Source organism: Podarcis filfolensis (assembly GCF_964270895.1).
Source record: "Podarcis filfolensis genome assembly, chromosome: 1".
NCBI classification, from domain to species: domain Eukaryota; kingdom Metazoa; phylum Chordata; class Lepidosauria; order Squamata; family Lacertidae; genus Podarcis; species Podarcis filfolensis.
In genome coordinates, this window is record NC_139604.1 from 4,582,674 (window position 1) to 4,595,010 (window position 12,337).

The 12,337-nt window shown below is 43.9% G+C and overlaps 2 protein-coding genes across 5 annotated transcripts in view; both read right to left on the reverse strand.

Moving 5' to 3' along the window:
* Positions 1-354: 354 nt before the first annotated feature.
* Positions 355-7,437, reverse strand: LOC310742516 (uncharacterized protein). 3 transcript variants are annotated; one of them, XM_083572050.1, is made up of 3 exons: positions 5,873-6,108; positions 4,822-5,842; positions 355-1,865 (listed from the first exon to the last, which is right to left on the reverse strand). In XM_083572050.1, the coding sequence occupies exon 3, from the start codon at positions 1,832-1,834 to the stop codon at positions 770-772; it is 1,065 nt and encodes a 354-aa protein (XP_083428176.1). In that variant the 5' UTR covers positions 1,835-1,865; positions 4,822-5,842; positions 5,873-6,108; the 3' UTR covers positions 355-769. The 3 variants fall into 3 exon arrangements, with proteins under 3 accessions (XP_083428176.1, XP_083428175.1, XP_083428174.1); XM_083572049.1 differs by lacking the exons at positions 4,822-5,842; positions 5,873-6,108 and adding an exon at positions 6,335-7,437; XM_083572048.1 differs by having other exon boundaries at positions 4,822-6,108.
* A 4,187-nt stretch (positions 7,438-11,624) lies between these two features.
* The window catches only part of PCNT (pericentrin), a 77,048-nt gene continuing 76,335 nt past the window's right edge, over positions 11,625-12,337 (reverse strand). For both annotated transcript variants that reach the window (XR_014551163.1, XM_083625730.1), the window contains exon 41: positions 11,625-12,063. Coding sequence is in view for 1 of the 2 variants with exons in the window: in XM_083625730.1 (XP_083481856.1) it covers positions 12,038-12,063 (26 nt within the window). In the remaining variant the exon portion in view is untranslated. The remainder of the gene's footprint in view (positions 12,064-12,337) is intronic.

Sequence of the window (12,337 nt, forward strand, 5' to 3'; positions counted from 1 at the left end):
GGGTAATTTTTAATGCCAAGAAAAATTCAAGGAGGTGTGAAATCTGAATCTGGACTGCATTGCAATCAGGACGTTTGAACTGGGTTCCTTTGCTTAAAAATGCAAATCAAGCAGAATTCTCCTCCGTCTGTAACCAAGAGGTAATGTAAAATATGCTAGCATCCATGAGAATAACATACGCCAGGCAGTGGCGTAGCGTGGGGGTGCAGGGGGGGCCGGCCGCACCGGGCGCAACATCTGGGGGGGCGCTCGCACTCGCAGCTCTCTGCCCCTACCTGGCTCACTCGGGTTAGGGGGCGCAAATGACTTGCCTTGCCCCGGGTGCTGACAACCCACGCTACGCCACTGACGCCAGGCACTGGAATATGAAAAGTCTCTTTAAGGGAAGAGATTTAACACATCTAGTTAAACACGCCTAGTTTCTCTAGGCCCACCTTATGTTACGGAAAGTAGTCCAGAATCATAGCATTGTAGAGATGGAAGGGACCCGAGGGTCATTCTTCCAAGGGAGGAAGCAGGACGGGACCAAATATAATTCGCACACTTTCATTTTTATATAGTAGCCTGGAATTGCTACAGCAGTTTTCTCTGTTATAGTAGACATTCATAGCTACATACCTACATTTTCTGCTCCTTGTAATGGTGAACTATTCATTGGAAATAATAATTAAAAACTTCTTGCAAGGAAAGAGAGAATGCAAAATCTGAAGGGGTTTACTAAATCTCCTAACTCTAAGCATATGAAAAGGTTCTCTCAAGATGTGCTGCTTCAGTTATGCGCATCATAGGAGACTTTGCTGTCCTCACTCCAGTGCTTGCCCGTCCTCTTCTTTCTGTTCCTTTCAGCCATGACAATGGCAGCTACCACAGTGACAAAGACTGTGAAAGTTATGACAAGAACCGTCACCGTCTCTGCAATGCACAGCTGGGTGTCCACAGATGACAGAGGGTGGTTTCTCAGGATATGGGGCTCCATGCATGTCACATTGTGATAGTCATCTAGGATCAGCCTTCTGACACTGTGAAGTTTAGCAAAAACCCTCTGAAGGTCACAGTCACAAAACCATGGATTTTCTGAGAGAAAGATGTGAGTTCCAGAGGTCTGGAGAGATAATAATGTCTTGAATCGAATATGTTCAATTTGGTTGTGCACCAGGTTAAGTATTGTGAGGCTGCTTAAAGAAGTAAAGACGCCAGGGCCAATGGTTTTGATTCTGTTGCCCTCCAAGTTCAAAACTTCTAAGTGTTGCAGCATAGAAAAATCTCCATTGTTGAGGTTATGAAGGTGATTATTCTGAAGGCAAAGTTGCCTCAAGCAGGTGAGACTGCGAAACGCACCCGTTTCTATCAATGATATATTATTATTTTGCAAATTGAGCTTCTGAAGATTTTCAAAGTGCTTGAAGTTCTTGTACTGTAGCTCCTGCAGCCTATTGTAGGCCAAAGTGAGTTCGTAGAGAGTAACGAGACCCAATGAAAAGCTGTTTCCAAGAAAGGAGATCTCATTTCTACCAATATCAAGCTTATGGAGTCTCTCCAGGGAGATGAACGCTCTCTCTTCAACTCTCCTGATGTAGTTGTCACTCAGAAGGAGAACCCGTAACTTCCACAGGGATCTGAGACCTTTGCTTGGAACAGAATGCAACTGACTGTTTGACAGATCCAAGTGTTCTGTCTCCGGAGGGAAAATGAGATCAGAGCTGACATTGACTCCTGAACAGTTCACAAACATTGCCCCTTCTGTGCAGAAGCAAATTTTATGGCATGGGTTATGGGTTTCAGAGACACTAAAGGAGAGGGGAATCCAGAGGCAGATTAAGTAATGAAAATACATCTTCAGTCTTGTTCTGTATGTTCTTTAGTTCCTGTTGTACAACAGAAATATTTTTTTAAGCACATTTTAGAAAAATACCTAGAATTTTTGGTATATGATAATTATTATTATTATTATTATTATTATTATTATTATTATTATTATTATTAATACCCTGCCCATCTGGCTGGGCTTCCCCAGCCACTCTGGGTGGCTTCCAACAAAGTATTAAAATACAGCAGTCTGTTAAACATTAAAAGCTTCCCTAAACAGGGCTGCCTTCAGATGTCTTCTAAAAGTCTGGTAGTTGTTGTTCTCTTTGACATCTGGTGTGAGGGGTTCCACAAGGAGGGTGCCACTACCGAGAAGGCCCTCTGCCTGGTTCCCTGTAACTTGGCTTCTCACAGTGAGGGAACCGCCAGAAGGCCCTCGGTGCTGGACCTCAGTGTCCGGGTAGAACGATGGGGGTGGAGATATGATAGAAACACAAATGAATGATTAACCTTGAAAACTTTGTTTAGGAATGACACAAGTGATAAAAGGTTGGCTTTCTAGTTTGTACACATACTAGGGCTTCAGCCACGACCCTGCCTGACTCTTTAAGTCCAGTTACCAGCTCTCTTCTCAGATTCTCATGTGATGAAATCATTGAGTCTAACACAGAACTTTCTGACTGTGTACTTATTGGAAGATATAAAGCCACTTCATTCTATGCATAATTTTCATGCTAGGATAAAAAGAAAGTAAAAACATTTGACTAAATTTGAAAGTGGAGGTGGCTAACCTGTGGCCCTTCAGATATTGTTGAAGTACAACTACTATCACCCCTGACCAGGCTGTGTGGGGCAGAGGACAACTCAGCAACATCTGAAGGGGCCGGGGCTCAGGTATCTCTGTTTCAAATAACGCCTGGTTTGGAAGTAATGGCAAATGATGATTTAGGCAAAAGAGGAAGTGCTGGAGTGGGTGAACCTGATGCTCACACAGGTTAAGGTAAAGGACCCCTGGATGGCTAAGTCCAGTCAAAGCCGACTATGGGGTTGCAGCGCTCATCTCGCTTTCAGACCAAAGAAGCCGGCGTTTGTCCACAGGCAGCTTTCTGGGTCATGTGGCCAGCAGGACTAAATAGCTTCTGGTGCAACAGAACACTGTGACAGAAACCAGAGTGCACAGAAACGCTGTTTACCTTCCCGCTACAGCGATACCTATTTATCTACATGCACTGGTATGCTTTTGAACGGCTAGGTTGTGGCAGAAGCTGGGGCAGAGCAGCGGGAGCTCACCCCATCACGCAGACTTGAACTGCTGACCTTACAATAAGGAAGCCTTCCTTGGAGGTTTTTAAGCAGAGGTTGGATGGCCATCTGTCATGGGTGCTTTAGCTGAGATTCCTGCATTGCAGGGGGTTGGACTAGATGACCCTTGGGTCCCTTCCAGCTCTAAGATTCTATGATTCTAAGCCCAAGAGGCTCAGTGGTTTAGACCACAGTGTCACCTGTGTCCACGCATGTAACAGCAAATAACAGTTTAGTGTGATGTCCTAACTCAGCTCAACATTTTCTATGAACATTCAGAGTGATTTGCATATCCTGTTCTGGCCTTTTAGATAATAATAATAATAATAATAATAATAATAATAATAATGGCCTTCCTAATCAATAGCACACTTATATTCACAGAAATTTATGAACCCTCACATTTTACTGAATGAGTACATATTTGTTCAACAAATTTTCAAATAAAAAAAGATTAAGGCATACCCTCCAACATTTTTCTGATAGGGAAATAGGGAAGTTATATTCCATAATAATAATTTTACTATTTCAGGGGGATACTGTAGATAGTTATGCAAATGAAGGATCAAAAGTGACGTTCAGTGATTGGATAGTTTGTATGCAAATGAAGGATCGAAAGTGAGGTTCAGTGATTGGCTAGTTACAGAAAATGGTTACTGTTGCATTCTAGTGGAGCTCTATATAAGCAGGCTGACTGAGCTCCTCAGTTCAGTTCTGTTCCAGCTTACAAATAAAGAGCTGCTTTGGAAGAATCGCTGTGTCGTCTGATATGTTCGCCCACAACTTAACAGGGAAGTTATATTCCATAATAATAATTTTACTATTTATACCCCACACATCTTACTGGGTTGCCCCAGCCACTGTGGGTGGTTTCCAATATATATAAAAGCATAATAAAACATTAAACGTTCAAAAAACCTTCCCTATACAACACTGCCTTCAGATGGCTTGGGGGATGGATAATTCCATACCCTCCAAAATTTCTCCAATGAAAACAGGGACATCCTAAAGGAAAGTGGGACATTTTGGAATCAAAGAAACTGGGGCGGCTTCTCTAAATCAAGGATGTCCCTGGAAAATAGGGACACTTGGAGGGTCTGTACAGAGTGGGATCCAATGATCATTCTGCCAATGCAAGGATTTTTGCTTGCTCAGTGAAACATTCTCCCTCCCTTCCCCCACATATTCCCTAAACCTGTTCTGGGTGTTTCCCCAGCCCTTGGGAGCAAGAGCACTGACTTCCCCCCACAATTGAGGGGGCTGACGCCTTGCAACATACTGACATCACTCATGCTTGCACACGAGACGTGCACACACCACGTGGGGTGCAAGAGTCACGCAAGGACACCATGTGGCGTGCATGCACAAGGTGCACATGGTTGCCACAGAATTTTGACAGCCCCTCCCCCGGCTTCCCCTACATGGAGTCCCTGCTCTAGAGTAGATTTGGGGAGGGTGTACAGCACAAAGGAAGGAGAGGGAGAACTCACATTCTCTTGCATAAGCAGACATCCTAGCACTCCCCAAAGCATTTAAAACAATATAAGAGAAAATGTGCTTTATCCCAAGACCATGGGTCTTATATAAAGCAGATACGTATCTGAGAGCAGCCTGGTTGTGTGATTATTCACTTGTGGCGACACAGAGGCATCCTTTTCCCTGCTGGCACCACAGTTGTGCGGTGCACCCCTGTGGAAATTCACGAGGCCTCACGTGTTCCTGCATTTTGCCAACTTTTGAAGGCACACTTGTTTACGCAAGCATTTCCTTGATTTCGTGACCTGTCTTCTGTTTCAGTTGCTATGTTGTTCTAATGGGATTGTTTTATTGCATGTTTTTTATTGTAGATGTTTATATTTTAAGGTTTGTGTAACTGGTTTTTATACGGCTTAGAAGCTTATTTTGGAATTAAACTGTTGTAATAAACAGTGATGATGAGGATGTAGCTTAAAAGGATGAATGATCCACCTTAAGAGAGAAAGCCAGTGTGGGATAATGTGTAGAGTCTTGGATTTTGAACAGTGAGATCAGGGTTCAAATCCCTGCCTCATGTATGGAGCACACTGGATGATCTTGGGCCAGCTAACACCGTCTTCTTCAAGCCCCATAAAAGATCACTGAAAATTAAACCAAGTTGCAGCATAAATGGAGTTTAATACCGTTGTTTAAACATATTTACAATCCCACTGAAGTGGATGGGGTCTTATTTCTAAAACGACAAGTTGTTTAATTCTTGCTATTCAATGCAATTATGTTTCTTGCTATTGACAGCCATGGTGGGCATTTTCCAGACTTTCTGGAAAGATTATTGTTATGTTACTGTGAAACTTATTTGGTTAGAAATGTACTGGTTAAATGTAAGTGAATTCTGGAATACTTGAAAGCAAAACTGCAGAGCACATTTCAAACTTTTCTGATTGTAAAGAAATTTACAAATGCTTCTCACTCTTATTGCTGCTGCCTCACACCATAAAGATCAAGGCTGCAATTCCATGCACATGTATCTGGAGGTCCCATTGACCCTAGTGGGATTTACTTCTGAGTAAAACGTCTGAGCTGCATGGCTATTAATCTGATTTCCCAAACTCTCATTGCTCCAGTTCTTTAGAAAAAGTGAGATATATGTTTGTTTTATACATTCTGTGAAAGCAATAGCTCCATGTACCCTTTCAACTGTAGAATACCCTTTTGGGGCACTCTCTTATTTACAACAACAATAAAAGCTACAAACATGCTATTGCAGATTGTAATGCCACCCTTTTACATGGCTAGACATGATACTTTGGTACTGACAGCTGCTTCAAAATAAATTTTATATATCTGCGGTCAACTTTAGAAAATGAGCGCTGTCACTGCCAAGACCACAGAGCCCACCTGAGAGTGGCAGGAGGGGAAGGAATGTAATAAAACTGCAAGTTCTTTAGGCATGTTTTCTTACTATATAAAACTCAGTGAGAGTAGACAGTAGTTGCAATAATGTCTGCAAGTGTCCTTAAAAATCGAAATATTTCCCAGTTGGCCAAAACCATCATATCCATGTTGAACACAAGAAACTCTTCACAAAGCAGAAACAAATATGTATGTTGATTCTTTAAAATGTTTTAGTAACTACTAACTGCTCCAGCACAGGTGAAAAGATCTGTTATCTGAAGGAACAATCAGGTGTGTGTTTTTATCTAATCGCCTGTATGTGCCTTTCGGCAACATTCACTCAGATCATCCTTACCTTTGCTGCAGCCCGATGCTCTTGCCAGGGTTCCTCCTTCAAATGTCCTTTGGACATGGATAGTGGCAGATGGAAAAGTACGGAGATGAAAGGGTTGGCTGTCAATGTGCCGAGAAAGACAGGTTGAAAGCTTCATGCAAGGCAGAAGGATAGGGAGCGAGAAAGCATTAATAATGGAAGCAGTTGCAAAATTATGCTGGCCACCTGCTTATAGCTGCAGTCACTTTGGAAGAGTGTTGAGATCTGAAATGTGTATAAAGAGGCACATTTGGGTCAAACCATAGTGTGACATCTAACTCTTAGGGAACTGGAGTACAGAAAAATCAGAGGTGAACCTGCATACATATATTGGCATACGTACTGGGGATTCTTGGTTGCGACTCTTTGTAGTTACTCAAATGGGTGTATTGATGTAAAAGGTTAGGCTGTTACATTTGTATAAGCTACAGTTTCTGAGATAGCAAAGAATTGCACGTGGGCTTAAATTTAGGGTTTTTGTTCTCACAGATGCATCTTTGCTTATTCTATTCATGCTTTGCAGGTGGGATTCAGGACTCAAAACATTTAATCTTGGCTACACAGAAGTTATCAGATGCCACGTAAGACAGGATGTTAGCAATACTGCTTGTAAGAATTTCTGACTGTTTGTCCCCCCCCCCAACTCTCTTCAATATTGCCTTTTAGAAAGTGAACCTATGAACAGGGACTGCCTTGTGTTGTATATGAAGGATGAGGAGGAGTCCTTCTTCATAACTCTGTGAATAGAAATAAGACCCAATCCAGTGTTGCCAAGGCCCTAACCCTTTGCAGGGAGCAGGACACAGCAGGAATCCTTGCTCCTGCTCCTTGATCTCTCACCAGCATTTGATGCCATCAGCAAGGGCTTCCTCCTGGTCTGCCTCGAGGAAATGGGAATTAGGGCACCACATCAGAGTGGTTCCAAGCCTACCTTCATGACTGAGTGCAGCCAGTCCCATGGGGAGTGCCTTTCAGCCCCCTGGCTGCTACGATGTGGGGTGCTGCAGGGGACTATCTTATCTCCTATTTAATATCTACATGTAGCTGTTGGGAGTGGTCATTACAGACACACCATCTCCAGGGGACCCAAGCACCCACAAAAAAATAACTGGTGGTGGGAGGCTGCTGCCTCTGTGGCCCAGAGCTGCGTCTTCCCACCACCTTCACTGAGCTGGGGGGGGGGGGAGGCTGCAGCCAAGCACCACCTTACTCTGGTGCTCTGCGCCATGGCAGGGCATGCTGGGCACCCACAATGTGGGGCCCAAGATGGCTCACCTGGGTCATTAGGAGTTGGGGGGCAAGGTGCTATCAGTATGCTGCTGACAATCTGCTCTGTGGGCGAGTTGCTCCTGCGCCTGAGAAATTGGTCAGCTGCCAACTGTGGATGGGGTTGCACTCACTCTAAAGGAGAAGGCTCACAGTCTGGGGGTGCTTCTGGGTCCAACGCTGTCTGTGGAGGCTGTGGGAGCCTAAGTGGCCGGAAGTGCCTTTGAGCAACTGTGGCTGGTTTGACAGCTATGGCCACTCCAGGGCTGAGAGAGCCTGGCCACAGGAGTTCTTACATGAAGACAGAATTACTGCAAGGTGCTCCATGTGGGACTTCCCTTGCGCCTGATCCAGAGGCTGCAGTGAGTGCAGAACGCTGCAGCACAATGCTGGCAGGAGTGAGGCTTTGTCTGCATGCAACACCTGTGTTCAGAGATCTGCACAGGCAGCCAATCTGCTACCAGGCTGAGTTCAAGGTGCTACTGTTAGTATGCAAAGCCCTTAGCAACTAGGGACCCATTTACCTATGAGAATACCTTATGCCACATGCGCCAACTGGAACGGGCACTGCAACAGGTGTCACATGATGATACCTATTCTGCCTTTGTAAGGACACGTTTAGTGTGGCAGCAACTGCACTTTGGAACTCCCTGCCTCTTGAGATCAGGTGGGAGAGACTACACTGTACTCCTATTGGCAGCTGGAAACACTCCTGTTTAGACAAGGCTACCCAGATGCTTAGAAAGTTGAAGTAATTTTATTCTGCTTTAATATTTTAACTTTTGTATGTTTTAAATCAGGGCTGTAATTTTTTTGATTTTACTGTTTTGTAAACTGCTTTGAGGCCCCCCCCCATCAATGTGTATACATTTTGTGAATTAATGTGTTCAAAATGATCTGTTAACACATATGAAAGGATGACAGAATGTGTTTTTATAGATATAAATGCACAGCCTATGTCCCAGAGAGGGTGGGAGACACGCAGATATCCATAGGGATGATGTTGCCACAGTTCAAAATATCCAGTACTGAATGATGCTGCATAAAGTTGGGAAACTGCACTGGGAAAACTCAAAGCAAATCTTAGAAATCAAGGAGCCATAGGTCAGCAGAGCCACCATCAGTTCTCCAGTCAGAAGCTAATGGCGTCAAGGAATAAGATACCCTCCTCTCCGCTGGTTGACTCCCTCCATGCACTTGGCAGTGAGGCTTCCCACTCTGCTTTTCTTGCACACCCCACCCCATCCCTTTAACGCTCGCCCAAACCCTTTTGCAACCCCCTCTCTCCATTGTCCAAAGGAGAAAGGCAGGGGAGATTGCAAAAGGCTTAGATCTCCCCGTGCTGCTGCCGGCAAATTAGGATGGAGAGTCGGTCTGGCAGAAAGAGGAGCTTGAGAAGGAGGAAGGAGGCCAGGGCAGAAGGCGACTGCAGCAGCAGCAGCAGCAGCAGCAGCAGCAGCTGAGCACTGGACTGGCACACCGCTGCTCCTGGCCACTTCATATGGAAGATCATATGCGGCGATCCCCTGTGGTCCTCCAACGGTCAGAGGGTGTGGGAGCTGGAGTCCGGCAACCGCTGGAGGGCTACAGATTCCTCATCACTGCCACAGTCCTTTGGCTCCTCTATTGTAGTATCTTGTAGTCAACAGATATTCAATTAATATATAATAATTGAATCTAAATCATTTTAAACAAATACAAACAAATACAGGTTTTAGATTATTTCACCTAAAGTATCTGAAATATGAAATCTTGTAAGGGTGAATAAATTGATGGTAGTATCAGGAAAAATAATTACTTACTTTTTCTTGCACAATGCATAAGTATTCAGCTTCCTCAGGTATCTCATCCAACTGAGGAAGTTGCCTCAGCCCCCCCCCGCCCCCCCCGGAAAACAGCCTGTAATTCCTAAAGCTTGAATCTGACATCCAGATTAAACTGAAATCCTCTCTGTGAGGATTAAATGATGCCCAAGTGCCTCTAACAGTGTTCACATTTTTCAAACAGATAATGTCCTGGCATTTACATTTATGAGGATGTAGCTCCCATCCCTTCCCAGACACATGGACCAGGTGTTCGTCTTTGCTGGCCTTTGCTCCTTGACCGAATACCTGCATTTGCACACTTGCTTGAGGCCAAGCTTTCCTCAGTCACTTTTAATATGGAAGCCTTCTGCCTATGATCATGGGGGTAGCACAGCCATCATAACTAGGACCCATACATAACCTCATCGGCCATTAATTTGACACTTGAAGCCATCCAAGTTGGTGGCCATAACTGCATCTTATGACAGTGAACCCCTTTAACTTGTCTGCCCAACTTATTTGAATGACCTTGGGTTCTAGTATTATTTGGGGAGTTCAAGTTTATGCACCTCTATCATTCACCTCTTACACACTTTTTGTCTAAAATAAGCTAAACAGCCCAAACATTGTATCCTCTCCTCATATGCAGGGGTTGATTCAGTTCCTTGGCCATTTTGTCGGCAGGCCCTTTTTTTACAAGAATAGACTCCTAAAAAAGAAGAGTATTCTCACCTTATATATGGTGGGGATCTCTGGTCCCAATGACAACATCACAAATGTTGAGACTGGGACTCCTGACCTTGGGAGAAATCTCTATGTCCTCCTCTCTTGTCAGATAACCATTGTGAAGAACCTCTAGACATCACTGATGCCCTTAAGCCCCTTGACAAGCTGTGCTGGGGAGACTAGATGGTCTGATTGGGGGGCAAATGGTATCCACTCCAGGCCTTCAATAAAGGACCTCTGAGATGAGGTCAATAATATCCTTGTCCAGCACTGATCAAACATCTGGAGCTCTGGGTTCAAGAATAAGTGCCAGTGATACCAAATCCATAGATGGGCAAGGAGAAAGAGAACTTTCCCATGATTGTCATCAAAGGTGTGAGAGGAGTTGTGCACAGTACACAAGTACTGCCAGTACTGGTCAAATGCAGGCAGAGTGAGCTTGGGTAGGAATCTTGTCTTGTCCTTATGTTTCTTGTCTTCAAACCTTCAGCGTCAGAAGAAGCAGGACACTTCAAATGTCAAAACTTCTTCGTTTTTTATTCCAAGGTGGCAGCAGACTCCCTGCAGGGAAGGCCAGCCAGGATAGCCCTACAGGCTCAGGATGCTCAATAATGGCAAAGGTCTCCCAAGAGGAATCCTCTTCCATGATAGAAGGCCCAGGACCACACCGTGAGGCTCTCTCATCAAATCACAAAAGACAAAAAACTGCAGTTTTACTGATATACTTAAGCCCAGTAGCACCGGCAGTTATATTGCACTCTGTGCATGCCAAGGGCTTTCCTTCCCTTGTACCATGTAGGCAACTTCATTTCTCCTCAGCGAGGGGGGGGGAGGCATTCTGGGTTGTACCCAACTAATGTCTACTCAGAGTAGACCCAATTAATGCTCCTGTTCACCATGCCTATTAATTTCAGTAGGTCTACTCTGAGTAGGACTGTCATTGGGACACAACCCTCTGTGTATGTCCAGAGGTATCCTTCCCTTGTACTATCCAGAAAACTTCATGGCCTCACAAATATTTTCTTTTGCCAAGGCACTCTGAGTATGCTTAGAGGCTGTCTGTTACATTGCCATGCATGGCTAATTACTGGCTGCAATCTATATATTACTGCAAGGCATCCCTGCCCTGGCACCAGGCAGACTGGAAACATCAGAGAGTTTGATTTACTGAAAGAGCAGTGCAGGGGGTGGAAGGGCACTGCAGGCTTCCAGCTATATCAGTTAATACCATGGAAGGCACTGCGGTTTCTCAAAAGGGCAACAAACGAAATGGATGCATCTCAAATCTGTTAATCAGATAAGATGGTTCTTGATTGGAAAAGTTTACAGTGACTTCAACATCGGGAGAGATTCTGCTAGTGGAACATACTAGCTGACTCTCAGAGTCCCTTCCAACTCTACAATTCTAAGATTATATGCAGTTTCACATATAATACGCTGAAATTATAAAGATGAAAGAAACACAAACACAATAGTTCTAAGTAAGGATTTAGAAGGTTTTTTTTTAATAATGGTTTGTGAGAAATCCAACTGAATTATTTTTGAATTTTAGTAAAAAGAAGCACGGACAGAGACATTATGGCACTTGTCCTAATAATAACACAGCATGGCACATTCAGTTGTCAACTTCCTAATAAAACCAAATAAAAAACCGTGAAGCATTACTTTCTCCTGAAAGACCCAAAGTGCAGTAAAATTTATAAAAAAATACTTTGTATAAAAACATGATGCAAAATTACAGCAAACACAGGCACTTTTATTCAACTGAACAAAAGTGTTGACAGATTCTGTACATGCAGACGTGTTGCTTGCGCAAGGTGTTCACTGGAGAAGAAAGCAATAGCTGAAAGTTTCTGTAGTTCATGTCAAAGATGTGATCTCAACACTTTCAAAGTTTCTCTTGTTGAGATTGTCCTAAATTAACACAAATTCAAGTTAATTCGAACACCACTTTAAATCATAGTTAAACTAAGCTATGGTGCTGGTAAGAGCTGCTGAAGCCGTGGACACTTCGCTCCTCCCTCCCTCTCAGCTAAGTTTAAAGAATCTAAAATATAAATATAAAACTATACAAGAGCAAGTTATACAAGCAGAGGCAGCCCTCTCAATAGGGAGTGAGGCAGCTGCTTCAGAACAGGGGGCAGTGGAAGTGCTGGAAGGCAGAGGCGTTTGATCTGCCCCAAACTAG